This window comes from Podarcis tiliguerta (genome assembly GCF_965153285.1).
Source record: "Podarcis tiliguerta genome assembly, chromosome: 10".
Classification (NCBI taxonomy): domain Eukaryota; kingdom Metazoa; phylum Chordata; class Lepidosauria; order Squamata; family Lacertidae; genus Podarcis; species Podarcis tiliguerta.
Window position 1 is genome coordinate 51,877,164 of NC_139543.1, and position 27,723 is coordinate 51,904,886.

The following is a 27,723-nucleotide window of genomic DNA, read 5'->3' on the forward strand; positions in this document are numbered from 1 at the left end:
AACCCTCACTAATATCTGAATTAAATTTGTTTATATTCATATGCAGTGCTGTGCATGTTAGGGTATAAATCTAATAATAAATAAATTGTTCACCTAGAAGTAGGCCACACTGCTTATTTTCAAACAAGTGCATAAAGGATTTCAGCCTGAACAATCCTTGGAGTTCTAGGATGCTGATTGTATTTTTATTTTACAAGATCCTGACATTTAATGTCTAGGGAGACTGGATAATTGGTACCAAAAACTGTGTTGACTTGAACAATTTGAAGAGCAGTGAAAGGTGATGGTGGTGGTTGTTTCTTTTGCCTGTGTCACAATAGTTAAGGCTTTATGTCAGTGAAAAGCTTCCCTGTGGATAACTAGGTTACTAGGATATAAGGGGAAATTCTATTTTAATTAGCCCAGTAGGTTGTTCAGAAGAGAGTTTTGCTACTCTCCTGCACTCGTATATTGTAGTTCAGTCAGCTGCATCCATTTTCTACTCAAGTCTTATCAGGGCTGAGCGATGGTCAGCAGTTTGAAATGACCAGGAGACAGGACTTGTTCCAAGAGATCGCAATCAGAGGGTTAAAGCTCCAAGTCAGGAGAGCAAGTCAGGGCTAAAGGACAAACCAGGACACAGACCAAGCCACAAAGGTCAGGACTGAAGAACAACCAAAAGATACCAGAATAACATACAGCTTGGGAAGGTCTCGTTGCTTGGGTAAGCTTGAAAAAGGAAGCCCATGTGCTCCTGCCTGTCCAGGAGAGTCCAGTGATCAGCCTGGATAAATGGGGTCTTGGACTCTGTGTAGGCCAGGGGCTAGGGGACTTGTGGCCCTTCTGAAGCTATCGATGGGGTGAGCTCCCGTTGCTTGGTCCCTGCTCCTGCCCACCTAGCAGTTCGAAAGCATGTCAAAGTGCAAGTAGATAAATAGGTACCGCTCCAACGGGAAGGTAAACGGCGTTTCCGTGCACTGCTCTGGTTTGCCAGAAGCGGCTTAGTCATGCTGGCCACATGACCCGGAAGCTGTACGCTGGCTCCCTTGGCCAATAAAGCAGGATGAGCGCCGCAACCCCAGAGTCGGCCACGACTGGACCTAATGGTCAGGGGCCCCTTTACCTTTACCTGTACTATCCCTAGCCAGCATGGCCTTTGGTCAGGGATAATGGGAGTTGTAGTTAAACAACATCTGAAGGGCCACAGGTTCCCTACCTCTGGCCTATGTAGATGCTGCAACCTGCAATTCAGTGGCTCACCAGTTCAGTGCTTTGTTCTAGGGAACCCAAGATACAGTCAGACCACAAACCTAAAATGGACAAGCATCAACTTCATTTATAGTCAGAATACCTAACCAAAAAAAGAATGTGTATCTTGAAAATTTAGTCCAAATGGGAAGACTAGCTTTATCCCAGAGAATTGCTTGAAGGCACTCCTGCTGGGGGTGAGTCCAGGGGTGTGGAACCTGTGGCTCTTTAGCCACATCATGGCCGCTGCTCAGGAATGATGGGAGATGGAATCTGACAACAACTTGAGGGCTACCAAGTTTGCCATCCTAGATATATAAGGGCCTATGTTGTTTTAAGTAATTAGCAAGGTGATCAAATCAATAGTGTTTTTGAAATGAATGTTTATGAGTAGTGTTGGCTTATTTCTGCTGCCACACATGGCTCCTGCGTTTCCATATACAGCTAAATGCCAAAAAGCAAAAATGCCCCAAGTAAAAGCTACAATTTTGAAGTATGAAGTGCAGTTCTTTACAAGAGTTGAGTATGTACTACGCAGTTGCTTTCTGTTTTCCTAGCTTTATGAGTTGCCTTTTCATAAATGTGAAGTGTTCTTGCATTCATGTCCTCCAGCACTTGGAATACTTTGGCCTTTGAATAAATGATTGTTGACTAGTGTTCACATCTGGACTGTGGCAAAGTCTACTAAGGAGATATAAAATCTTATGGCAATCTGATCTACTTGCTGCTAGGCTGAGTCCTCAGTAAAATATATGGGTAAGGCTAAAAAGGGAAATCATTCACAATACAGTTTACAGAAATAAAAAGTTTTAAAGCACTTTAAAACACAACCCACGGATAAGTGTATTACGGTCAAACACTCCACCCTTTCTTAATTAAAATAAATAAATGTTATGTCTCTGGGAATGTCCTCTGCACTGATTTTTTCATTTTGACATTTCGGTGTATTACAGTAATAGTAATTTTGCTTAACATGAATAACTTACCTTTGCCTTTCAATTTTTTTTTAATAGATGACATATATTTGGAACAGCAGAATATTTCTTCTCTTTTGCCGAGTCAAAGCACCATGGGCAGCATGACTCACGAAGCCTTAACAAAAAGCACAACGGATCCCAAGGCAAATAGTGTGTTTCCTGAGGGGTTGTTGTCACCTGTTACCTCTCCTGAGGTGACCTCATCGGACCAAGAAGGAACAAGCAGAGTCTCAGCTGGACAAAATGTACCACTGTTGGATACTTCGGTAACAAGCAACGAAGCCGTCTTAAGTAATGATAGATTGATCAGCTCCTTTCCAAATGCACAACAAACCCCTTCATTGAAATCTTTTACAGAGGACTATCATTCAGGTTCCTTCCCAGTGAAAGCAACAAAAGAATCCTTGCAAACTTTGCTGTTAGCGCCTTCATCGCCTGCCATCTCGCTGGACTACCTGGAAACACTGCAAACAACATTGCAAAGGGCTGCCTCTGTCCCCCACGTTCCTCTGCCCTCTTCAAGGCCTTTTGACATGGCAGATGTAAGTCTGACTCCGAGCAGAGACTTGCTGATGTCCTCTACGTACTTAAGTTCTGTTGCATCTGAGGCAGTGGATGCAACGGTTGGAAAAGGAGGAGAGAGTTTGCTGTTTTCTGCGCAATCCTCAGCATCTTTGCTTTCGGATACTACTGCGAAAGGGTCATCCTTATTCCTGAGGCAGCTCGGTGAGGTTGCCCAAATTATGCCAGACGTTTTGACAAGTACTGACACTTACACGGAAGCTCGCTATAGTATTAATAGCAGTAGTGTCACAGGAACTCTAAGAAGCTCGTCTGTCCTGAACGTTTTGAATGAAATTCCTGTTTTGTTAACTAACACAGGGACTGAAACGTTTTCAGCTCTGCTCCCTTTCGTTTCTCCCCCTGCTTCCCCAGCTACACTTTTGACTGCCTCCAGTAGTCCTTTTAATGAGGAATTGTTTACACACGAGCTTTCCTTTCAATTATCCCGAAGTACAGCATCAGTTTTGCCTGACGGTTCAGAGAAACAAACTCAAGCTGAGTTCTTCAGTGACGTTGTAAGCCCAGTGCCTTCCACTAGACCATATGCTTCATGTTCTTACTGTGATTTCACCTCAGTTCTCTCAGAGCCAGTCTTTTCAGTGGCACCTTCAGAAAATGATGTGGGCTCAGGTGATTATGTTGAGACACCGTCATTCACGGCCTCTGAGGTAAACGGTGTTGCGCCACTTACATCCGTAGTTAGTGACTTTTATGACCTGCAAGAGCCTTCTCCTGAAGTCTTCGATACTACTTTCCCCTCAAGACCTGTTGTTTCATTCTCTTCAAGGTTTACAGAAATCTCCATGTCAAATGCTGTGGACATTAGCCTTAAAAACATAATATTTACATCAGTTTTCCCTTCCTATGGCCGGTCTTCTGAAATAACATCACCGGAGAGTGTTCCTGTCAGCTTTCCCTACTCTGTAACTGAAATGGTTATGCCTAGTGCTGTAGAACTATCCTCTCTCCTTGCCACGGTTCCCCTTGAATCTGCCTTCACCGAAAATGTGAACACACCATCCATGACAATCAGGAACTCAAGTCTGGAAATATCCGAATTAATGCCATCAGAATCTACCATTTTCCTTAGCAAAACACTCGTGGGTTTTCCCACAGAAGAGCCTGTTGTAAATAGATCAGACATTCCATCCAGCCTTCCATCAACACCTTTTCCCTCCGAGCCAAATGGCTTCTCACATTTGTCATCTGCTAGAGCCACATCATTCTTGATAATGCCAAGTGATTTGACAACATCTTTACCTCATGTTTCGCTGACATTCCTTCCGTCATCTGTGTTTCTCGACAGTTCTTCTAGCTGGGATTCAGCTGAGCTCCCAGCTGTTGACACCACAAGCATAGAGGCATCCCAGACTTCTTCATGGCAAACTTCATTTTTTAATTTGAACTCATCTTCCGTTTCAGTCACACATAGTTCTACAACTGTGCCATCATCAAGTCTCTATATGAGCTCTAGGTTACTGGAACCAACATCAATCTTAGTGATGGAATCTGAATTTTATTTTACCTCACCTTCCACACAAGCTACCTCTCAGTTTGAGTCATCACCCATAGCTATTGATGCAACCGTCCCTACACTGGTGCTTCCCACCTCTGTCCCAGAGCCTGTTTTCACCAGCAATATATTGGAGGATGAAACGCATGCGACCTCGTGGTTCACCTCATTGCAGGCAACCCCCATCTTGACATCCTCATCCCTTTTATCTACTATTACCACAACTACTGTTGAGGATGCTGGTGCTACTGCTAACCTCTCCTCGGTTTCCTCATTTACTGAGGGAACTGAGACCACAATGTTTTTTAGATCTACCCCTTATATGCCACCATTGGCTACGGATGTGAGCAGTACCGCTTCTGCTACTGAATCAGTGGCCATGGTGTCTTCATCTGCATCTACAGTGACGCCTCCATCTGTGATGACCCCTGTTGAATCTGGACCTCCAACCAGAACTACTAGTGTAACTGAGTTTACCAGCATGACAATCTCTACTGCCACCACCTTTAGCAGCACAATAGGCCTTTTGACAACTACCAGCAGTACACCAGGCTCTTCTACAGCACCTACCACTTCTGCACTGGTCACGACTCCAGAAGTTACAGTGGCAACCATTCCAGCTACCATTCCAGCAACCAGACAGCCCTACGTTTGTGATATCACGGTCCCTGATAAATATATAGTGAAAGCCGGTAAGACTTCCCACCCCACCCAGATCTGTTGTTGTTCTTGTGTTATTAAAAGTTGCTCCTCAAAATCCACAAATTCATGCCATTTTAGTAGTAGCCTTCCAGATGTTGGAATACAGTGGTACCTCAGGTTAAGAACTTAATTCAAGGAAAAAAAATATTGAGGATGGGTGGGCAAAAATGATTTAGTCTGGACTGGGCATGCTCAGTGGACATTTTGTTGCAGTACCACTTGATAATCGCAAGGTTACCTGCCTGGAAGGCCAAATAGTGAGGGATTCCCTTAAAAGCCTTCTTAGAGGCTGCAGCTGGTGTCTGCTTCCTGGGAAAGCCAGAAGCATGTTATGTGAGCACATCAGGTAGATTGCTGAAGACAATGCAATGTTTTTGCCTAACAGTGCTGCGTAGTTCTTGAAACTGCACCCTCATCTTGTGCCTAGGGATGCGTGAAAACCACAATTTTAAAAACTTTTTTAAAATAAAAAAACCAGGTCTTATTTATGCTTTTTATTTATGCAGGATTGATGGGCTGCTATGTTTCAAAATACCTATTAGCGTTTCTGACTGAAAATGAAATATGGATAAGGGTGGAAACTCCAGCTCCCTGTGCTTCTCTGCAATCACTTTTTAAAGATCTGTATGCGCATGGTTTAAACAAATAGTATATATATTCATTGATTCAAATTTCTAGTTCTAGCTCGGAAACCTATAGTAGAAAACATCAGCGAATCCATCAAAGAAATCCTGAGAGCTGAATTTAGGAGGCTTGTTGAACTGGAGGTAAGCAATATCAAACACACAGTGTGCTGCGTGGCTGCTATTAATAATTTGTTTAATTATTCAGATAATTTGTTTCATTATACAGCATCACAGGAATACTTGAGAGATATGGGTGTAACTGGATATATCGTCCACTTAACTGGTATCTTGTTCCTCAGTGATAGCGCTGTTGCATTTTTCTGCGGTGCCAGTGTAATGCTGTGGCTGTGATGCCTTGATATAATAATTGGCATGCACCGTCCTCATTTGCTAGTCCAGGAAGTCCCAGGACAAGCCCTTCAATCCACTTGTCTCACTGGGTCACGATATTATGAATATGGTGCTTTTTTAAATATGAGCAATTTCCCATTCATTTACAATGCAAACTGTGATTAAAAATTGATCTCTGGGCCATGATAGGCGTGCTTCTTTTGAGAATAACCCACAGAACCTTCCAAACTTGGGTTCATCTCCTGGCAATCCCTTACAATGCTAAAAAAGAGAGGACCTATTTCTGTGCACTTAGTTCTGTTTCTGTTGCGATTGGACGACGCCATTGCATGTTCGCCATCTTGGGAGGGCAGCTTTATTTCCAAACTGCAACATTAATGTCTGGGGTGTTCTCACCTCCCTCAAGAAAAAAGACCCATGGCTTGTGCTGGAATACTGCCAAGGTTGCTATCTTGAAATTGACTGCTGTGCAGCTTAAAAACCTACACTAATGAATTGTTGTCAGAGATCTTGGAAATGCATTCCCTAGTGTGAAACTTGCTCCCTGCGAACAGATTTGACTTTACTGTAAGGCTCTGCACATAAACAGGTTTATGAACAGGGAAACCACGGGTAAATAATGTGTGTTCCAGGTTTTGCTTTCCTTACATCTTGCGTTTACTGCTCACAGATGTTTCATTTTTATGATGTGTTGTGCAGGGGGCAGTTCTCTTAAATGCAGCACCATGGCAAAGTACACTTCAGAAAACTGAGGTGTGTGGTTGTAATTTAACATTCATGGCTCAACAATATGAGAGATGATGATGATGATGTAAAGTGATAACGCTTTCATTGCAACACCTTCTGGCAGCAAAAGGGGGTTCACACCTTCTAGCCCTACAAAGGTCTTAATTATGACTATGACCAAGCTTGGATAGAGTTTGCACAAGAGAGATGACAACATTATTTTTTAAAAATTATTATTATTATTATTATTAATAATAATAATTTATACCCCGCCCATCTGGGCGGCTTTCAACAAAATATTAAAATACCGTAATACATCAAACATGAAAAGCTTCCCTAAACAGGGCTGCCTTCAGATGTCTTCTAAAAGTCTGATAGTTGTTCTCTTTGACATCTGGTGGGAGGGGGTTCCACAGGGAGGGCACCACTACCAAGAAGGCCCTCTACCTGGTTCCCTGTAACTTGGCTTCTCTCAGTGAGGGAACCGCCAGAAGGCCCTCGGCACTGGACCTCAGTGTCCGGGCTGAACGATGGGGGTGGAGACGCGCCTTCAGGTATACTGGACTGAGATTATTCCTTTGCAAGTTGTCGGTTGTCACCTATTCGGCTTTGCCGTAGCACCACCCCAGGAAATGCTATAGTCATGTTAGTTGGGTGGATTTCATGTAGTTGTGTGTTTAGGAACGTCATGGGCTGCCTTATACTGAATCAGACCATTGGTCAGCACTCAGTATTGTCTCTACTGATGGGCCGCCCCTCTTTCCAGGTTTTTAGATCAGAGTCTTTTCCAACCCCATCTGGATGTACCAGAAATTGAACCCGGGACCTTTTGCATGCAAAGCATGTGCTCTATCATTATTATTATTATTTGGGGGGGGGGTAGATTGTGATAGAACTGTGGGGACTGGGTTAGATGCTGCCAAGGAGGGGGTAGAAATTAAAGAAAGGCGATTACAAGGAGGCTTCAGCCCTTGAATCTGTAACTCCTTCCTTTATCACAGTGCCAAAATACTATGGTCCCATTGCACTCAGGTTCTGTTGAAATCAATATGAAAATTAGTTCTGACTTCAGTCCCATTTATTGCAGCAGGATTTAAGTGCAACTGACTTGGTTTTGATTCAGCCCTGTACCCCTCCTGTGTAACCTCATCGGTGCTGAACATTACACGCACTCCTATACAATCTTTCTGTTTTGTAGTGCAATAAATAATGCTCCTTCTGGGATTTTTGGAATTCTCATTCCCCCCTCTTTCTTTTTAATAGGTTTATAGATTTTCTCCCAAATTCTCGTTTCTGGTGACCTCAGGTCCTTTTGTTTACACGGCAATTGCTGTCATCAATGCTCTTGTGGACAGCAGCCTTCTACGCGGGCAGGCACCTCTCATCTCATCGCTACAACCTTCTTTCCCTGTTCCAGACCGCAAGTTTCACGTGCAGACTGGTAAGCTGAGCTATATCACCCTTGTGTTTTTGTACTGCGCACAAGAAAAGAATCACTTGGCATTATTGATTCGAGATCTGTTGTGGGACAAACATGGGCTCTTTCCCTGAGTTATATGGTTTGATGTGTGTGTTATATCTCTCTCACGCCACTAGGGGCCAGTGTTCCTGCTCACTTCACTCGCCAATCCTGCCTACCCATCAGCTCCATCCCTTAGCCAATCCCCTCCCTTGATATCTGGCCAGCCCCACCCCTTAGACCAGGCTTCCTCAGCCTCGGCCCTCCAGATGTTTTGAGACTACAATTCCCATCATCCCTGACCACTGGTCCTGCTAGCTAGGGATCATGGGAGTTGTAGGCCCAAAACATCTGGAGGGCCGAGGTTGAGGAAGTGTGCCTTAGACATTCTCCTTTTCACCTTCACAGCACGTTTCTGAAGCTTCTATTTTTCAGTCCCCCTTTGCATCCTTACCCCAATTTCCATGCCCATTCCTCTCCTCCCTCCCTCCCTCCTTCCATCCCATAATCCTCACTCATTTCTCCAAATGCCCTTTCTGGCCCCTCACCAGCACAGCAAAAATCCCATTATCCTCATCAAGTTCTACTTGCCTGTCTGCTTTTGGCTTTTCACAGTGTTCTCAGAGCGGTGAACCAGATGGGAATCCTGCAATCAGGACCTGATCTGTGAGCAGCGCTCTCCCCACTTGTGATTCTCAGGCAGCATGCAGCCTCCAGCACTGAACACAGTACATTGCCATCGTGGCTTGTAGCCACTGATCGCCTAATCCTCCATGAATTTCTCTAATCCTCTTTTAAAGCCATCCGAGTTGGTGGCCACCCAGTCATAGGATCATAGAATTGGAAGGGGACCCTGAGGATCATCTAGTCCAACCCCCTGCAATGCAGGAATACGCAGATGTCCCATACAGGGATCGAACCTGCAACCTTGGCATTATCAGCACCACACTCTAACCAACTGAGCCATCTTGTCAGGGGTTCCGTTCCTCTTGTGGTAGTAAATTCTATAGTTTTAAAGAAGCACTGTGTGGAGAAGTACTTTGAGCACTTGATGGTGTAAAGACAGGGTTTAGTGTTGATAAATAAGAGGAGAATGATAAACAATGGCCAAAGGCAAAGGAAAGTGTACAAACACAGCGCCAAAGTATTCCATCATTCAGGTACTGTATGTTGTTGTTGTTGTTTAGTCGTTCAGTCGTGTCCGACTCTTCGTGACCCCATGGACCAGAGCACGCCAGGCGCTCCTGTCTTCCACTGCCACCCGCAGTTTGGTCAGTTTCATGTTTGTAGCTTCGAGAACACTGTCTAACCATCTCGTCCTCTGTCGTCCCCTTCTCCTTGTGCCCTCCATCTTTCCCAACATCAGGGTCTTTTCCAGTGAGTCTTCTCTTCTCATGAGGTGGCCAAAGTATTGGAGCCTCAGCTTCAGGATCTGTCCTTCCAGTGAGCACTCAGGGCTGATTTCCTTAAGAATGGATGCATTTGATCTTCTTGCAGTCCATGGGACTCTCAAGAGTTTCCTCCAGCACCATAATTCAAAAGCGTCAATTCTTCGGCGATCAGCCTTCTTTATGGTCCAGCTCTCACTTCCATTGTACTGTATAGCATACTAAATTATCAAGAAAATATATGGTACTGATGGGAATCAGGCAGGTTCATTGAACTTGGCATGAGTTTTTTTTGTGGGTAGGTACAGGATTTGCGTCTGTGACTGTTTGGGATTGGGGGGGGCATTGGAGTATCCTGTAATTCTCGAGCTAACCTTAAATTTAGTAACACAAATATTTGTTTTCTACTCCTAGTGCTTCAGTTTGTGCCTCAAAGTGTTGACGTTAGGTTCTGTAACTTCAGCCAGCACATTGAAAAAGGGCTGACAATTGCATTTGGGGAGGTGAGAAAACATCACCAGGGTAGTTCCAACTTCAGTGTTCAGGTAAGATGACAACAGTGATGTTGGTTCTTATTATTGCAGTTATTCCCAGCAGATGAATGGTTGTTCTAAGGCCATTCATGATAGAACCAAGACTTGAGTTGGTGCCTTTCTGATTTCATACATCAGCCATTGCACTAAACTAGCATACAGAATATTTAGACAAAGTAGATACTTTATAAATCTGCCTAGACAGTAAGAAAAGAAAATTCTGAATATCGCTTTTGGAACAATCACTATGCTAGAATCCAGAAGTATATCAAGCAGCTATAGGTATGATGTGTCAGAGTAACCCTGTCTCAGCCAGACAGAAAATTCCATTAACTTTTGTTTAACTTATGTCCTTTGTGACTATTGTATTTTTAGAATGGTGGATCAGAGAAAGAGGAGCAGGGCTAATTTTTTTTGCTTTGCTCTTACCCGGTCTTTTCAGATACTGAATATAACCCTGGGTAAATCTAGAGCAGTGTTTCGGCAGGGCCCTGTGCAAATTGTGTTTGCCATCCAAGAGAAACACAGATTCTTGAACGGGTCCGAAGTCAGTGAGCTGCTAAGGAACCTCTCTGTGGTGGAGTTCAGTTTCTACATGGGCTTCCCTGTGCAACAGATTGCAGAACGTGAGTATTCACGTAAAACAGCAAAATCTTGCTTTCCTGTTGACCCTTATTGCTTATTTCTTTAACATGTTTATTATGATTATTATGATTATGATTATTAGTACTTTTATCATCATCATCCTATCTTTTTGCTAAAAAGTCTTAAACTTAAATGGTTTTTTCTTTAAAAAGTTACAGTCCCTTCCTCTTCAGCGTCATGGTTCCCATAAGGACCATGTCCAATAAGGAGGCATTATCTTCCAATCAGTCCCTCCCCCTTAGCTTACAGGATTAAACTGATGAAAATTCTGATTGCACAATTCTGATATGGCAGAATTGCACAAGATCTTTAATAGTTAAACTGGGGCTGCTTAGTTCTCTGAGTGTGTGTGCGTGTGCTGATCTTTCTAGTAAATTAAGCATCAGAAATATTGGGGGAGAAAAGAGGTGCAAGGAGATTCCTGCTGGAGGAGACTCTTGAGGAGGATTGGAAAAAAAACAGCAATAAGAGGCTACTTTGCTTTGCTCTATTACCAACAAGATTTTGAGATGTTTTAAGCTGAAGCTGAAGGTCGCTTGGAGAGAGGAATTTGCAGAAAGCCTGACACACACTTACGCCCCACACTCCGACCTCCACTCAGTGCACTAAGCAGTGCACATGACTTGTGCAAATCTTCTCATGTGAGAAGTAAATGGAAGTAGGAAGGACACTCCTTGAAAAGTCACCACACATGTCACATCAACTAAAACAACAACGCACTAAGGAGCTTCCAGTGCCAGTTGTGACTGCAGATGTATTAAAGGTTATTTTTTTCTGATTTTCTCTCAGTAGGGGGAAATCAGGGTTGAACTAATTAAAAGTGTGAGCTAGTATTTTGTTTGACTTCGAACTTTGTGTGGATGTTAAGCAAAAAAAAAAAAAAGTCTGGAAATGAGTAGCCCTGAGCCCACAGTAAACTGCCGCTTGGAAGTGCTCGGGGATTCAGCCTTCTGGGTGCTATTAAACTCTTTAAAAAAAACAGCAGGAGAAAAAGCAGCCGTGGGGCTTCCACAATCGGGTCTAGTTTGCCTGTAAATTCACCGAGACTCCACAGTCTTAAAGTGTGCTGGGGCCCTGCTCTGGGGAATAGAACAGTGAGGTTTCATTTCGGAAGGAAAGGAATAAAGAGTAAATTATTCCACTGTAGAAATTTATGGTTAGAAGCAGAAGCAGTTCTCGTTTTATGCAAAGAAAAACATAAGATTTGTTGTTGTTGCTGCTGCTTTTCTGTTGCCTTGAGATACCTTATTCCCGAAGGTGGTGCTCTAGGGTTGCCACTGTGTATATCCAAGCAGGAGGCTTCACTACTTTGCAAATAAAATAACAAGCTTTCTAATTTTGTGCTTTAGCTTCCTTCCCCTCCTCCCATTATGCAAGCATATAATAGCTCTGTGGGAATTTAATTAATTTAGTTTAATGGTCAGAATGTAGAGCTGGCAGTGATTATTATCTTGGCCAATTGACTTTCCCCAGGACCTTGGCCAATTTATTTGACTGTCTCAGTATGAATTATAAAATAGCCCCTTGATTCCAGTCTGTTAGATTTCTGGGTCTTTTTAATACATGTTTCCTCACCCCTTGTTTCCCCCCTCTTCCCCTCCAGCTGTTTATTACCCTCAGTTGAACACAACTCACTTGATGAAATCTTCCTGGGTAAGAACAGGTAAGTACAACTGTAAGACGAAATAGCTTCAACTGATAACCTCTGTTTGGCATCCATCTGTCTCGGGAGACAACGGAGGCGCATGCCATCTGGGGGTGAAGTCAAACTGTTGGAAGGTCTTAGCCAGATAAGATAAAGAACCCATCATTAAAGTTCCTTTAAATTTTAAAAATGGTGGCTGCGGTTTTGCATGGCAAGGAGCAGATTAACCCCCATCCTCACAAAGCGCCCTCAAAAGGGGCCCCCAAAAGGCCTCGCCCCATGGGGAACTTAACCAGAGTGAGCAGAGTCAGCGCAGGTGGTTCCTGTGGCCCTGGGGGTGACCAGGAAGGGCATCTGAGAACCAGCCATTGGTGAGAACTGAAGCCATTGATGGGAAGAACTCCAGTCTAAGGCAGAAAGGTTTGGGCTGCTTAGAGACACTGACAGTGCAGAGATCTGCTGGGGATTGGGAGTGGGGTCTTCTCCCTCTACTAGTCCTCTCAGGAGACCCTAGTTTCCAAGATACAAGAATATGACTTGCCATCAATAGGAGTATAGCATCTAGATCAAGGGAAGTTATAGTGCCACTGTATTCTGCTCTGGTCAGACCTCACCTGGAGTACTGTGTCCAGTTCTGGGCACCACAGTTCAAGAAGGACACTGACAAACTGGAACGTGTCCAGAGGAGGGCAACCAAAATGGTCAAAGGCCTGGAAACGATGCCTTATGAGGAACGGCTAAGGGAGCTGGGCATGTTTAGCCTGGAGAAGAGGAGGTTAAGGGGTGATATGATAGCCATGTTCAAATATATAAAAGGATGTCACATAGAGGAGGGAGAAAGGTTGTTTTCTGCTGCTCCAGAGAAGCGGACACGGAGCAATGGATCCAAACTACAAGAAAGAAGATTCCACCTAAATATTAGGAAGAACTTCCTGACAGTAAGAGCTGTTCGACAGTGGAATTTGCTGCCAAGGAGTGTGGTGGAGTCTCCTTCTTTGGAGGTCTTTAAGCAGAGGCTTGACAACCATATGTCAGGAGTGCTCTGGTGGTGTTTCCTGCTTGGCAGGGGGTTGGACTCGATGGCCCTTGTGGTCTCTTCCAACTCTATGATTCTATGATTCTTCTCTTTGTATATTTAGTTTGCCTGTAACTGTTTCTTTGGTTGCTGTGTCAGAGGCCAGGTTATTTTCAAAGGAACACAAAGACAGAGGGTATTCTTTCGGAGTGAGTAAAAAAGATCAAGTGTGACTAAAGAAGAAGAAATTTTGATAACCAGATTCCAGATTATATATAAATGATACACATCACAGAACATCAGTTAGCAATGATGCTCTAAGGCTTCCCAACACCCCAAGGATATCAGATCCTTGCTTCACCACGGTGTTAACTAGAAATTGCCTGTGATGTGAAGCCTGATGTTCACTGCCATTATTCCTGTATATTTATTTTCTCTCTGAATGTTTATTTCAATGTAGTTGTCCTTGGTGTCGTCAACCAGAAAATTCAAGAGGAAGTTTTCCAGGCTGAGATGGAGCGGAAGTTAGCCCAGTTGTTAAGCGAGGCCTTGGGCAGAGGGCGGATATGGAAAAGGGCGACTTTTGCTGGGAACAACGTTGTGCAGGTATTAAAGTTAATTGAAATGGAAGCCTAACATGGGGGAGAAAGCATAAATCATACAGGAGTTGTTGATCTGAACACCACAAACAACCCTTGGAATTACATTTTATTGGCGCTTCTATCTTTTAATTCGTTGAGGCTTAAAGCGGAGTTTCGTTCCTCACTTTGGCTTGCATAAGCAGAATTTTAATTAATTGGACTGAGTGGGGGTTTTGCTTACTCCCTTTCTTTCACTCTTGCTTCAAATAGATGACATTTTTGCCACTTTTCTTCTCCTTCCTCTCCTGTGCTCCATCAGTCTCCAACTCCTCCTCATTCTCCAAACATAGAAAATATCAGGGGTTGTTTTCTTCCTAACACATGGCAAGCTGAAGCCAGAAAACATTGCCCTGTTAATGTTTCCTTGAATGGTGAAACAGATGGTCACGAATTGGTATGTAACTTAACAGAATACTTCAGAGAGATGCCAGATTCTTCAGAAGTTTAAACTTCTTTCCCCTCCTCCCTTTTTGCTATATTCTGTGTAATTTGGCTGCAAGTTATTTCACCTCGTATATTAGTGGGGAATGTAAGAAGGCATCGCTTTCTGTTCTGCCTGTTCTGTTCTGTTCACATGGAGCCCTGTTTCTGTTCTGCTGCATTTCATCTTCTGCCAATAGCTACATTATCTCAAATGCCTGCTGCGGTGAAATCAAGTAACTTGCACAGCTAGTTACAGAAATTGTGTGAATGGTGTTGTCATTGTGTTACTCCCTTCCAGTCATTTCAAAGGAAACACAAAGCAGATAATGGGCCAGGGGAAACCTAATCAATTTCATATTGTTTGCAGATGGAAAGCTGCAATAACTGCAAATGCTGCTTATATTCATTGGATTGATTTCCATTCCTGACATTGGGCAGATAAGCAAACATTGGCAGTTTCTGCTCCCCTTTCCATTTTGGTTGACATTCTCCAGCATCCTTAGCTATAAGGAGGACTAGCAAATTGGTGACCTTTTATTCAATGGATGATGAAACAGAGGCACAGAGTTGTTCTGCTCAGGGCTGCAAAAAGTTCCTAGGTCTCGGCTTCAGGTTATTAGGACCTCTGTTAAAATCAAATACCGTATTTTTTGCTCTATAAGACTCACTTTTCCCCTCCTAAAAAGTAAGGGGAAATGTGTGTGCGTCTTATGGAGCGAATGCAGGCTGCACAACTATCCCAGAAGCCAGAACAGCAAGAGGGATTGCTGCTTTCACTGCGCAGCGGTCCCTCTTGTTGTTCTGGCTTCGGAGATTCAGAATATTTTTTTTCTTTTTTTCCTCCTCCAAAAACTAGGTGCGTCTTGTGGTCTGGTGCGTCTTATAGAGCGAAAAATACGGTAAATAAGATTTCCCACCCAACCTCCACTAACTTGCTAGGCGTGCTGCCTACACTCTGGGCCTGTTACCTTCAGCCACATTTTCTAGCTGGTACGGGCAACTCCCCATTTGCACGGGGGTTACATTCCAGGTCATGTGTGTGTCAGTGGTTGCACATAATCCCGTTCCTTCCCCTGTTCCTCCTCCGCCCCCTTCTGGGGTTGAAAGTGGCGGACGTGTGGGAGAGGCCATACATCAATAGGACGTGTGCAAAATGGTCGCCGTCTGTATTTTAATAATTTTTGCTCCAGGATATTTAATTTTTTTCCTTACACAGCAGTGGCATCAGTGTGCACAGTGCCTTACAGTGTTAAATCGACATCAGTAGACCTTTTCCTAAGGAATTTATAATCCAAAACAGGCAATGGGTAGTGGAGGGAGAGAGATGGGAGAGGTAGGGATAAGTTTGTGCACAGGTGCAGTTAACGCTCTTGAAGCTTTTGTCACATGCTCCTCTACACGGGAGCAATATCTGAGTACAAACCACATTTCAAACATGGGAAAGTTTTTGTTTGGAGGAAGAGCACCAGAGATAGGCAATTAAAATTCCTATCTGCAAATGCATGTCCATTAGGATGACCAGTAGTGGACTCTTTAGACTGCAGCTTCGGGCCCCAAATCATTCTTCATATACCTAACCCCTTTTTGTAAGAGGCTGGAATTCTTAAATTATTGCTTTTGAAAGGTGTTTCCACACTGATGAGACTGGTGAGTTTTAAAACTATTTTGACTTTTAACCATTATTAATTTCTTGGTGTCTTTATTGGCTTGCTGTTCACAGTTGTGTTTTGAGATTTGGTGATATGTTCCCTCAAGTGCTGAAGTTATATTAGAAATTTGTGTGAGTCACCCTGAGCATTTTATGGAAAGGTGGCAAGAAATAAATGGCTGCTGTTCTAATCCCAGTTTTGAGATTTATCATTCTGCTGCTGTGTTATGTGCTATATATTAATTGAGTAATGTGTTCTGGTTTGGATGTGATACTAAACCATAGTTTAGTGTTACAGAACACGATGTAAGCAGACCATAAAACTGCAAGCTCATTTGCAAAGCTAAGCAGGATCTGGTATGGTTTCAAACTGGAGGGGAGACTATATGTTGAGATTCCTGCATTAGAGGGGTTTGGACTAAATGACCCTTGGGGTCCCTTCCAACTATACAATTCTGTGTTTCTAAACCTGTTCATGCCTTGTGCTTGAGTGCTCACCCACACTGCCTCCAGAACAACTGTGAGGAAGAAACTGGAAGCATCCGTTTCTAGGTTGAAACAAACCACAGTTTGTCATTGCACCTAAACCAGAGACTGCTTGTACTTTAAATTATAGTTTACTGAAACCAGGGTCAGAAAACCCCATTTTATCTTGGCTTGTTTCAATAAAACATAGTTTAAACTTACCAGTTTGGCTCTGTTCAGATATAACAACAATTAGTTTAGCCTGTTTTGGTCATGTAGTGGGGTATAGATATGAAAATTAATAAATTGGAGGGTGAATCTGTTCTATACCCTATGCTAGCAACCTGGAGGCAATGTACTACTACTAGTAAAATGACAAGAGAATCTTTTATATCTATATACCTGTCTGAAGCACTCAAATATATTTTTCATGGCAATATTCATAGACCTAAATGTGCAGTGATGATAACCAGAAACGACAGAGCTGTCACAAACTATATATAATAGTACCCTAGCTATCTTCACTTAAATGTATAAATGTACTTTCCTTCATCCTCAATTACATTTTAGGGTTTGAGCTTCGCTTGGTATGGAGAAGAGAGTTTGGCACGGTGGAGAGGAAATCAGATAATAAATAGCTACCCCAAATGTATTTGCGAAGAAGCATAATTTCTAGAATTTAGAATCCTATTGCTTTTTATTGTTAGAGCCTGTTACACAAAGTTTGTGGAGCTGATATTTACAGCAAAGCCCAGAAGCACTGCTATAACTAAAGGTTTGTCAGTGATCCCACTGTAAATTTGACATTTCGAGAAATGTTACCAGTGCCGTAAATAACATTGCTAACTGAAAATAATTTCATAGACAACATGCATTCTTCTTGAAAGCAGAATTGCTAGCTTTGTTGAAAAGGCATATCAAAAATAATTTTCTACTGAAATTAACATAGAACTGACCTTGTGCTATGTAATGCCACACAGTTTCATACAGCTTTGAACCATTGATAACACTTTGCTCAGTTTCCTCCCTCCCTCCCACCCCCACCCCTCTAATTTATGAGATTACATCATGTGTCCAGTGAAATGGTCTCTGGCCCATGCAAGTTTATGGCACAATAAATTTGTCATTCTATAAGGTGCCTTTGGAATCTTCAGTGCTTTTGCAGTAATTGTTATATCTCATTCATAACCAGTCCACTAAAACTTTGTTAATATTATACAGTGGTACCTCAGGTTACATATGCTTCAGGTTACATACGCTTCAGGTTACAGACTCCGCTAACCCAGAAATAGTGCTTCAGGTTAAGAACTTTGCTTCAGGATGAGAACAGAAATCGTGCTCCGGCGGCGCGGCATCTGCAGGAGGCCCCATTAGCTAAAGTGGTGCTTCAGGTTAAGAATAGTTTCAGGTTAAGTACGGACCTCCGGAACAAATTAAGTACTTAACCTGAGGTACCACTGTATCCAGTTGTGATTTTTACTTAGTGGGAAGGGTTTTCCCAGCGCAAAAGTACAAATAGTGGCACCCAAATTTTGCTGCTTATCCCCTGTCCCCCATTGCAACCCTGTGCTATAATTCATTCTGTTTCAGAGGGTACCTCATACTAAGAAACAGGGTTTTTTTGGGGGGGCAGGGGACTTTAATAAATGGGCAGGGAGTCAGAGAGAAGTTGTGTCCCAACTTCTTCAAGTCGAAACACATACCACAAAGGCACCATTGGATACAGCCTCTAGACTTTGTTGTTTTTCCCATACAGCAACATCTTTTGTCAGGTTTTTGATACAGAATTTTCCTCTTGTCTTGTCTGCTTCTGAACAAAACCCACCCATGTAAATGCCCAGTATCTTAATGTCTTTTTTAGACTTAATTTTACAAAAGCAGAAGGAATGGAAAGTCTTATCCGCAATTTTATATGGGCATCTCTTAAGAAATATATTGAAAGTTGATGTCGTTGCACACACAGGCTGTGGATTAATCATGACCGTAACTCTGCATCAAAGTTGTGTCTTATAACGCAGCCAGGTATAGAGCTGTAAAATGAGTAAATCTTGATATATAATTTTAGCTATATATGCCGTTTTATGATAAATACAAGACATTTCCAAGCCCGTTGGCATCAGAGGCGAATGTTGTGATCCAAAGAAACTGGTAGGCAGCTTCCAGAAAAGGCAAACAAAGATTGAAATGGCCAGAGGCAGACAATATGGTCTGGCTGGAAAGAGGAACTATAACACTCAAGGCAATTTACAGTTTAGAATGAGGCTTTGCAATTGGAAATACAGTGGTAACTCTAGTTGCGGACACGATCTGTTCTGGGGTGCCGTTCGCACCCCAAAAAGTCTGCAACTAGAGCAGTGCTTCTGTGCAAGCGCAGAGCACAATAGAGCGCTTCTGCGCATATGCGAAGCGGCAGAATGCTTCTGTGCACGCACGTGCAGCGAAACCCGCATTCGCAAGCCGAAAATACACAACATGAACCTAACGCAACACGAGGTATGACTGTACCAACATACAAAAGCAGTGGGTTGGGGAGAATAAGCAGATCAGGTACCGACACTTTCTTACTCTTATATCAGTACTCTGTGTAGTAATGTCAGTCATGTGATGTGTGTGTTGATGTGCCATTTCAGATCGTGAACGTGTCACGCATAGAGGAAGCCGACAGCCCAGTTATGCTGGTGTATTTTGTGGAGGACCAAGATGGAGAAAGACTCGGTGCTGTGAAGACATCTGACCTGATTAACAGAGTCGATATTCAGAGGGCTGCCATCATTCTAGGATACCGCATTCAAGGCCCAGTGGCCCAGCGTGAGTCTTCCTAAGAAACACAGTGATAAGTGATCCGTTCAGCATTTTTCAAAGAAGCTGGGGTTGACACACACAACGATTTGTTATCCCCTGTCACCATGTCAGGGGTGGGGGGAGCCTGAGACTCTCCGTGGTCCATTCTTGCCCCACTAAACTAAGTGTGATATCTGAACGGTTGTCTTCATTCACCTGTTATGCTACTTAATTTGGGTTTGCTTATGGAGACTGTAAAGGACCCAGGTGGCTGTGGTCTAAACCAGTGTTCCCCCAACCTTGGGCCTCTAGCTGTTTTTGGACTACAATTCCCATCATCCTTGACCACTGGTCTTGCTAACGAGGGATGATGGGAGTTGTAGTCCAAAAACAAGGTTGGGGAACACTGGTCTAAACCACTGAGCCTTTGGGCTTGCTGATCAGAAGGTTGGCGATTTGAATCCCCACGATGGGGTGAGCTCCCGTTGCTCCATCCTAGCTCCTGCCAACCTAGCAGTTCAAAAGCACGCCAAGATGTGCAAGTAGATAAATAGGTACCACTCTGGCGGGGAAAGTAAATGGCGTTTCCATGCGCTGCTCTGGTTTTGGTGTCCCATTGCACCAGAAGCGGCTTAGTCATGCTAGCCACATGACCCGGAAAAACTGTCCGCGGACAAACACCGGCTCCCTTGGCCTGTAAAGCGAGATGAGCACCACAACCCCAGAGTAATCTGAGACTGGACTTAACTTTCAGGAGTCCTTCACCTTTACCTTTTATGGAGACTGGAATTAAGGTAACATAAAGCAGAGTATCTCATTGGTTGTATGTAAAATCTGCCATCACATCAAAAAAGAGGGAACTGCTTTAGGGGGACGCAGGAATAACATACTAATGCCCCTTGAAGAAATTATAACAGACATGACTTCAGGCAAAATTAGCTGGGGAAACATATATTACAACTTATTTCCCTTGATTTTCAGGCATTAGTCATAGGGCTGAAGCTTTTCTACATATCAGTCAATCTAGCTTACGTATATAAGCTGTGCGTCATGATTAATTAGTGATTCCAGTTAATATCAGAAAGAGGAGAGGAGAGCGTATACAACAGTGTGAAGCTGAGCTGTCCTCACATTAAAAATAGCTTTAAACAGCAGGGATATGTAAACTACATTGGAGGATTCAGTACCCCTAAGGCTCACAAGGCTTAATTATGTGTGGGTTTGGTTATGTAACATCTTCACAGAAAATGCATTTCCCTTTTTTGGTTCGCTTATTTATTTTTTTCCTTATGTGTCCTGCTTTTCTTTCAAGAAAGTTCCATTGGGAACTGTGCTTTTTCCTGCAGGGCAAGCAGCATTGGGAGAAGGTTTATTTTTTTTTTAATTTACTGATTGCAGTTGTATTCTGCCCTTCCTCCAGGGACCTCCATGGTGGAATACGTGGTTTTCCCTCTCTCGTCTTATCACAGCAACCCTGTAGATTAAGCTAAGAAATAGCGAGTGGCCCGTTATCATTAGTGAGCTTCATAGCTGAAGTTGAAGCCCTGCGAGGGAAGCCCCACATAAGAGCACATCGCAGCAATCCATTCTTCAAGTAACCCAACGCACAAACTACTGTGGCAAGGCTTTCCCGGTCCAAGAATGGCCATAGCTTTCAAAGCAGCCACAGTTGGTAAAAAGCACTTCTAGCCATTGAGTTGCAGGCCTTATTCCCATATATAGGAACTACTTACCCACAGCCTCAGAATTCAGCCTCAGATTATTGGCCCCCATCACTCCTTCCAGAGGAGTTGGGATATTAGAGAGGCAGTATTATATTTGTTTCTCTGACAAGTAATGCCTGCACAAATTATAAGGATTTGTGGATATTTACAAGTGGCTTTATTTCCCTTCACAGGCAGTAGAATATTTTTTTGTTTGAAGGAAAATAGATTATAGTTTAAATATGTATAAATACAACAATTTTCTTATATAAAACTGTGAAGGATTTGTCTTGCTCCGCATCTTACATTTGTAAGAGAAGCTATAGGGAAGACGACTAAGCCTTTAAGCTTGTTATTAAGCTGTTTATTAATATATATTGATACCTTATTCAGAGTTCTAGAAGAGGTTGCGGTTGCATTGACTTACAGAAGAAGCTTAATTTAATTTTATTGTATTCTTGTAATCATATTATTTGCTGTTCAAATAAATATCCCTTTCAGTAAATTCTTAAAGATGATAAGAGCTTAAATAATCAAGAAAGCATGTCAACATGCAGCCCAGAAGACAGTTTCTCTAGACTAGCTGCATTGAAATCCACAGCGGCCATTGACGCCTGTGAAAATTCTCAACACCCTAAAGGCGTGGACCTCTCCAGTCATATACACACACCACATTGAACAACATCTGTCCATTTGGCCATCCATTCACATTGCTAAAACTCTTCTCTCTCCTCTGCTGCTCTTGTTTCCCTTCCCTCCTTGTCTTTTTCAATGTAGCACTCAGCCATCTCTGTCCCGTTAATAGCTGTGTGTCTGTTGTTTTCTCTTGCCCCATTGCTGTGAGTAGAGAAGCGACATTTGTCAGATGCCTTGCAACAGTTCAGAGGTTCAGGATTCAAGGCTAGGAATGGCGGTCCTAGAAACCTATCACTGTAGCCTTTTCTCAAGTAATCTGCACACATTGGCTGGTGTCACATTGGATAGCTTCAATCTCTGTGCATCAGCCCTCCCTGTTTCTTGATCTCCATGTGATTTGCTCAAGGTGAACGTGAGCTCTATACATGTAAATGCATAAGATCTGTAATCAAGATCATACCTGATTTTCAATTCAGTTGCTTCTAGGACTACTGAGTGAGTGATACAGAGTGTACATCTGTCCCAGATCCAGAGCCAGTAGGTGGGGAGCAGACTCTAAGCTTTCTTTCATTTTTTAAAATGTCTAGCTCCTTTAAAATGAAAGTTACGAAGCAAAATGTGGAAGTACACATTTGTGAGATATGAGCTTGCCTTGCAGTGATTTTGGCCAATAAGTAAAGTGAGTGCTATGGTTGATGACTGCTGGAGAGAAATTTAGACATGAATGGGGAGACAGAAAAATAGCTTCAAAATAAGCCAGGAAGCCCTCTCTGCATTATCAAGAGAAGGAACTTCCTGGGTCATTTTGAAGCTGTGTAGGGGTTAGTCGGTGCATGTGTTTCTCTCAATTCAAGACAACGGAGGAGGTCTGCTTGGTTCATTCTGAAGCTTTTTTCATTTTACATAGCAGAAATGTGATTTGTTTCCCAGATACAATAAGTGAGAAAGCCAGTATTTTAATGTAGCTGTCACATGGCAATAGCATGCCTACCCAAAAGCAAAACACAGCAGCAAAGACATGTTCTGTCTCACTCAAGTATAAAGGTAAAGGGTAAAGGAACCCCTGACCATTATGTCCAGTCATGGCTGACTCTGGGGTTGCGGCGCTCATCTCGCTTTATTGGCCAAGGGAGCCGGCGTACAGCTTCCGGGTCATGTGGCCAGCATGACTAAGCCGCTTCTGGCGAACCAGAGCAGCGCGCAGAAACGCCGTTTACCTTCCCGCCAGAGCGGTACTTATTTATCTACTTGCACTTTGACATGCTTTCGAACTGCTACGTTGGCAGGTATAATTGCATGCAAAAAAGTGTCCTTTTTCTGAGTATGTAAAGTCTTTTCTCTCCCCACCAGACATTTAGTGACCACATGGAGATTATGTGAGAAGAACATCCAAGTCTCCATTACTTTTTTAAAAAAATTAACATACATTAGAAGTTATGAGATCTTATGATCACACACCACTAGGATACTCTAACGCTTTCCCCCGTTTCTTCTGCAGCTGTGGACAGAGTCAAAGAGTCACCTCCAGAGTCGCAGAACAACCTCTGGATTATTGTTGGCGTTGCAGTCCCAGTAGCTGTGGTGCTGCTGATCATCATCATTTTATACTGGAAGCTCTGCCGCTCTGACAAGCTGGAATTTCAGCCGGACACCATGAGCAACATTCAGCAAAGACAGAAGGTAATGGTGCCAGACATTGGTGAGAACGTCCTGGGGAAACTAGAGTTATCAAGGCTGTTGGGCAACAGATTGGAGGGGAAACTCCTCTCATGTATTACCTCAGGACAAACTCTTCTTTGGGTAATTGAAGGATGCTCCCCATGACCAGGGAACCCCGTCAACATCATTTTGAAACTATATGTCACTAACATATTGAAATATATTTCCCCATATGATACTTTTGAGAAAGAGAGAGCAAGAGAACAACTGTTGTTTGACTTGGTTCTCATGGTTAATAAAGAAGATAAGTAGCGGCTTTATAGACTATATATCTCTTGTCGGCCTCCATGTCTGAGAGGAAAAACTGGATTAGGGTGATACCTTTTTATTGAGTATCCGTTTGTTAGTGTGTGAGTTACTGAGACCAGAAGCTACTTCTGAGGAAATATTTCTGACACAGCTGTTTAGACTGTTGGGCAAATTTGAAAAAACAAAACAGATATACACCTGGCTTATGGGTTATGTTTTAATGTCTCCATGTATGTTTATTCCATTTTCCAACAATTTAAGAACAGGCGGAAATATCGACAAGGTGGTCAGTATGGCGTATACGTGGCAGGGGGTGGGTCCCGGCATTTTACACTATCCATACTGCATGTGTTCATGTCCCCCAATTTTTCAAATTATTTCTATCCATTGTGATAGAACTCTCCTGGTCTCCAAAGTAGGTAAAAATGGGTTTTGGCTTCGCGCCCTTAAATGCATTCTGACTAACAGATAAGAACTGCAGGATATTTTGTTGCAGAGATGTTTTAGCCAAAAGTCGGTGAGATTGTGAGCTACACCTCCTCCAGCAAAACAACAACAATAAGGTTCCAGACAAGAATGAAACTAAAAAGTCTCACCCAACAGCCTATTAGTGAAATTATTATTTCTTTGCCATGGCTGATAGAAAGCTTAAAAGGAAGAAAAAGAATACAGACACATAACAAACTCAGTACAGTGGTACCTCTGGTTAAGTACTTAATTCGTTCTGGAGGTCCGTTCTTAACCTGAAACTGTTCTTAACATGAAGCACCACTTTAGCTAATGGGGCCTCCTCCTGCTGCTGCGCCGCTGCACGATTTCTGTTCTCATCCTGAAGCAAAGTTCTTAACCTGAAGCACTATTTCTGGGTTAGTGGAGTCTATAACCTGAAGCGTATGTAACCCGAGGTACCACTGTACTACTAATGTGTATTAAGAAGGTTTTAAACTGTTTCCAGAAGGAAGAAAATTTGTCATAATTGCTGAATGGGGTTGTGACTTTCTGCTCCTAGTCTTTCTCCTAGTATTGATTGATTGATTGATTGATTGCATTTATAACCTGCCTTTCTCGCCAAGGCACTCAAGATGGCATACATGGTTCTCCCCTTCTTTATTTCATCCCTATAACAACCATGTGAGGTAGGTTAGGCTGAGAGCCAGTGCGTGGCGCAAGATCACCCAGTGAGCTTCATGGCCAAGTGAGGATTCGAACCATGGTCGCCCAGGTCCTAGTCTAATACTCTAAGCACCACACCACAACACGCAACACTGTGGTTGGAGACGTTAACTGCATACAGCAGTGGCAGGACTGCATGGTATAACGGTACAGTCCAATACCTACCACACGAGCCCTGGGCCACAATTATGTGAATGTGATTGCAACGTACAGCAGTGTGGCAGAAGCTACAGCTATTTAGGCTGTGTTAGGCAAACATTCTGGCCAGTTCCCCATCCTGGTTGCGGAGAATAGATCCAAGCACTGACCACAGTACTCATGATTGTCAGGTCTTTGTGTGAGTGGCAGTCATAACATCACAGTCTTCTTGTGTCCGGAGACTGGTAGGCTGCAGGAGTCCTGTGCTGTGTGCCATACTCTCTGCTGGCCTTAATTAATCATGTGAAAGACGAGAGAGGTAGAAAGTGTTTACTGTTGTGAAGTCACCAGAACAAATGAACGACAGCCCGCACTTCTCTCTTCGTTGTTGAGTCTGAATGGTGGAATCGAGGTCAGTCACAGTTATAACCTTAGACGAACTTCTGAACCAGTGACTTCTGTGTTCTCTGCTTTCCTTTGTCTGTGTTGATAATTCAAGGCAGAATTCCGCCTGGGAGAGGCAGGTGTACGGTTTGAGTTCTAAATGCCATCACGTATTGAAACCACTTGCAGTGCTTTGGATAAGGGCTTTAAAAATAAATAAAAAGAAGTAGCTCCTTTAAATGCAAACTACAGAATTCACCTAGGAATCTTTGAGTTGAATACATGTGTTACATGCATTAAGACCATAGTGCCAGTCCTGTAAACAAGTGGAAAGGGGACATCCTGATCAATTTGAAGGTGTTTGTGATGCCTGCAAATTATAGCATAAATGAAATCGCACAAATAGATAAATTTCCGTCTTCATATATACCTGTCTGAAGCAGGGACTTGCACATCTTTTCCAGGAGATTTGTGTGTTGGAATCATAGAACTGCAATGCAGGAACCTCAACTCAAGCATCCATGACCGATAGACATCCAATTTCTGCTTGGATGTCTCCAAGGAAGGGAGTCCACAATCTCCCGAGGGAGACCATTCCACTGTTGACCAGCTCTTACTGTCAGAAAGTTCTTCCTGATTTTAGTCAGAATCTCCTTTCTTGTAACTTGAAGCCATTGGTTTGAGGCCTACCCTCCTAAGCAGGAGAAAACAAGCTGGCTCCATCTCCCTTGTGAGATATTTGAAGATGGCTATCATATCTCCTCTCAGTCTCCTCTTTTCCGGGCTAAACATGGCCAGCTCCTTCAACCATTCCTCACAAGGCTTAGATTTAGGAAGGAGATCCCACTCTTCCTGTATTATCATCAGTGTCCAAAGCCACTTCCAGACCGATCCCCAAAGTACTCTGTCAACTCAGGCTTCAAGAAAATTGGTTCCTCCTGGAACAATATACTATTTTAGGCTTAGGTTCACCAACTGCTAACGGCTTTTCATGCTTCAGAGATCTTTTGCATTTACAAATGGACCAGAAACAGTTGAATCAGCTTTGTTCATTTTTCACTCTTTTATTCTTTCTTGCTGTGGAATGCTATATACTTTTTTCTCCTTTCCTTCAGTGAATCTGTAAAATTCTTCATTTGGATATTAGCATAAACTTGTGGCTTTTTCTATAAGTGTAGACTCTGTGATCTGTAGAACGTGAGTATTAAACATGAAGTACCTTGAAGAGCCACAATATTCTCTCATAAATTAGAAAGGACCATAAAGGTCTAACTATTGTCCAACTATCCCTTAACATTCATATTGAGTAAAATACGATAATTCATGTCATAGCCTTTCTCTTGCATAGTGCAAAAGGAGCCAATGTCTTCAACAGCTACCTTCATGTAGCCTATAACGAATCTATTTGTAAGTAGGTGGAACAGTATAATAAAACTAGCTGTGAGTTTCTGACATGGGTGCTTTGAAAGGTGGGTAAATCTCAGCCCTTACTGCTCCAGTAGAGTCTGAGACACAGCAGCCTTTTTAGCTCAAAGAGCTACGTAAAATATTAAAGATCCACTCTGTAAGTCACCATGCATTTTAAGAACTTCACCTTGATGTGATCTGTTTTGTCATGTTGGATAAGGATTTCATTTCCTTGAGAAATAAAATTAAATCAGCGGTGACATTTATAAATCACTTCAGTTTTTGCCTCTCCTATTTTCAGCCTGGAAATATGTCATTTCCTTAACTAGATGAATATTCTTAAATGGCAACGGTGCGTGTGCCTGTGCACGCACACACAAAAGTTTTCAGATGAAATGATTTTTTTCTTAGTTGATGAAGCTTCATCCCAAATCAGTCACATATGAGAATTGCCAAATATGTTCTGCTGATATGCAGACATGACTCTGTATCAGGGCTGAGCAACCCACCCCCTGGCTCTCATCCAACACAGAGAGACAGAGTCTCTTACTTGTAATTAAGAATGAGATCTTTAGTCAGGCAAGCAAGGCAGGAGGCGCAGTGTTCAGGAGTGACGATTTAGGAGTCCGAGAGCAAGGCAAGAAGTTCAGAAATGGACAGAAGCAATGGAGATGTCTCAACAAGTTTCCCTGTCTCTCCTACCAAGCTTTTAAAGATTAGGTGTAGTGTGGTCACTCATAGTACTTGCAGGAAAAACGAGATTGCAAGGGTGTGATCCATTGCGGCAGGTGGGTCTGTGAAGGTGGCATCTGGTTCTAGGCTGTTCTGGCTCTAGTTCAGTTGCTGTTCACTCACCCCTGATGGCTGATCAGACCCTCCCCAGCTTCCACTGAGGCTCTGTGCTGTGGAAGAAGGTTGGCATCCCTGCTCCCACTTCCAAAGTGGTTGAAGTTGGGGTGGAAAGTGGTGATCCCCTCCTTCCAAC

General features: G+C 43.0%; 1 protein-coding gene across 5 annotated transcripts in view; it reads left to right on the plus strand.

The window, feature by feature from the left end:
- The window catches only part of KIAA1549, a 105,879-nt gene that overhangs the window by 47,905 nt on the left and 30,251 nt on the right, over nt 1-27,723 (plus strand). For all 5 annotated transcript variants that reach the window (XM_083401309.1, XM_083401305.1, XM_083401306.1 and 2 more), the window contains exons 2-10: nt 2,241-4,973; nt 5,662-5,750; nt 7,950-8,127; nt 9,948-10,078; nt 10,509-10,692; nt 12,315-12,374; nt 13,832-13,977; nt 19,179-19,356; nt 23,167-23,348. In XM_083401309.1, the coding sequence (XP_083257435.1) occupies nt 2,241-4,973; nt 5,662-5,750; nt 7,950-8,127; nt 9,948-10,078; nt 10,509-10,692; nt 12,315-12,374; nt 13,832-13,977; nt 19,179-19,356; nt 23,167-23,348 (3,881 nt within the window). The remainder of the gene's footprint in view (nt 1-2,240; nt 4,974-5,661; nt 5,751-7,949; nt 8,128-9,947; nt 10,079-10,508; nt 10,693-12,314; nt 12,375-13,831; nt 13,978-19,178; nt 19,357-23,166; nt 23,349-27,723) is intronic.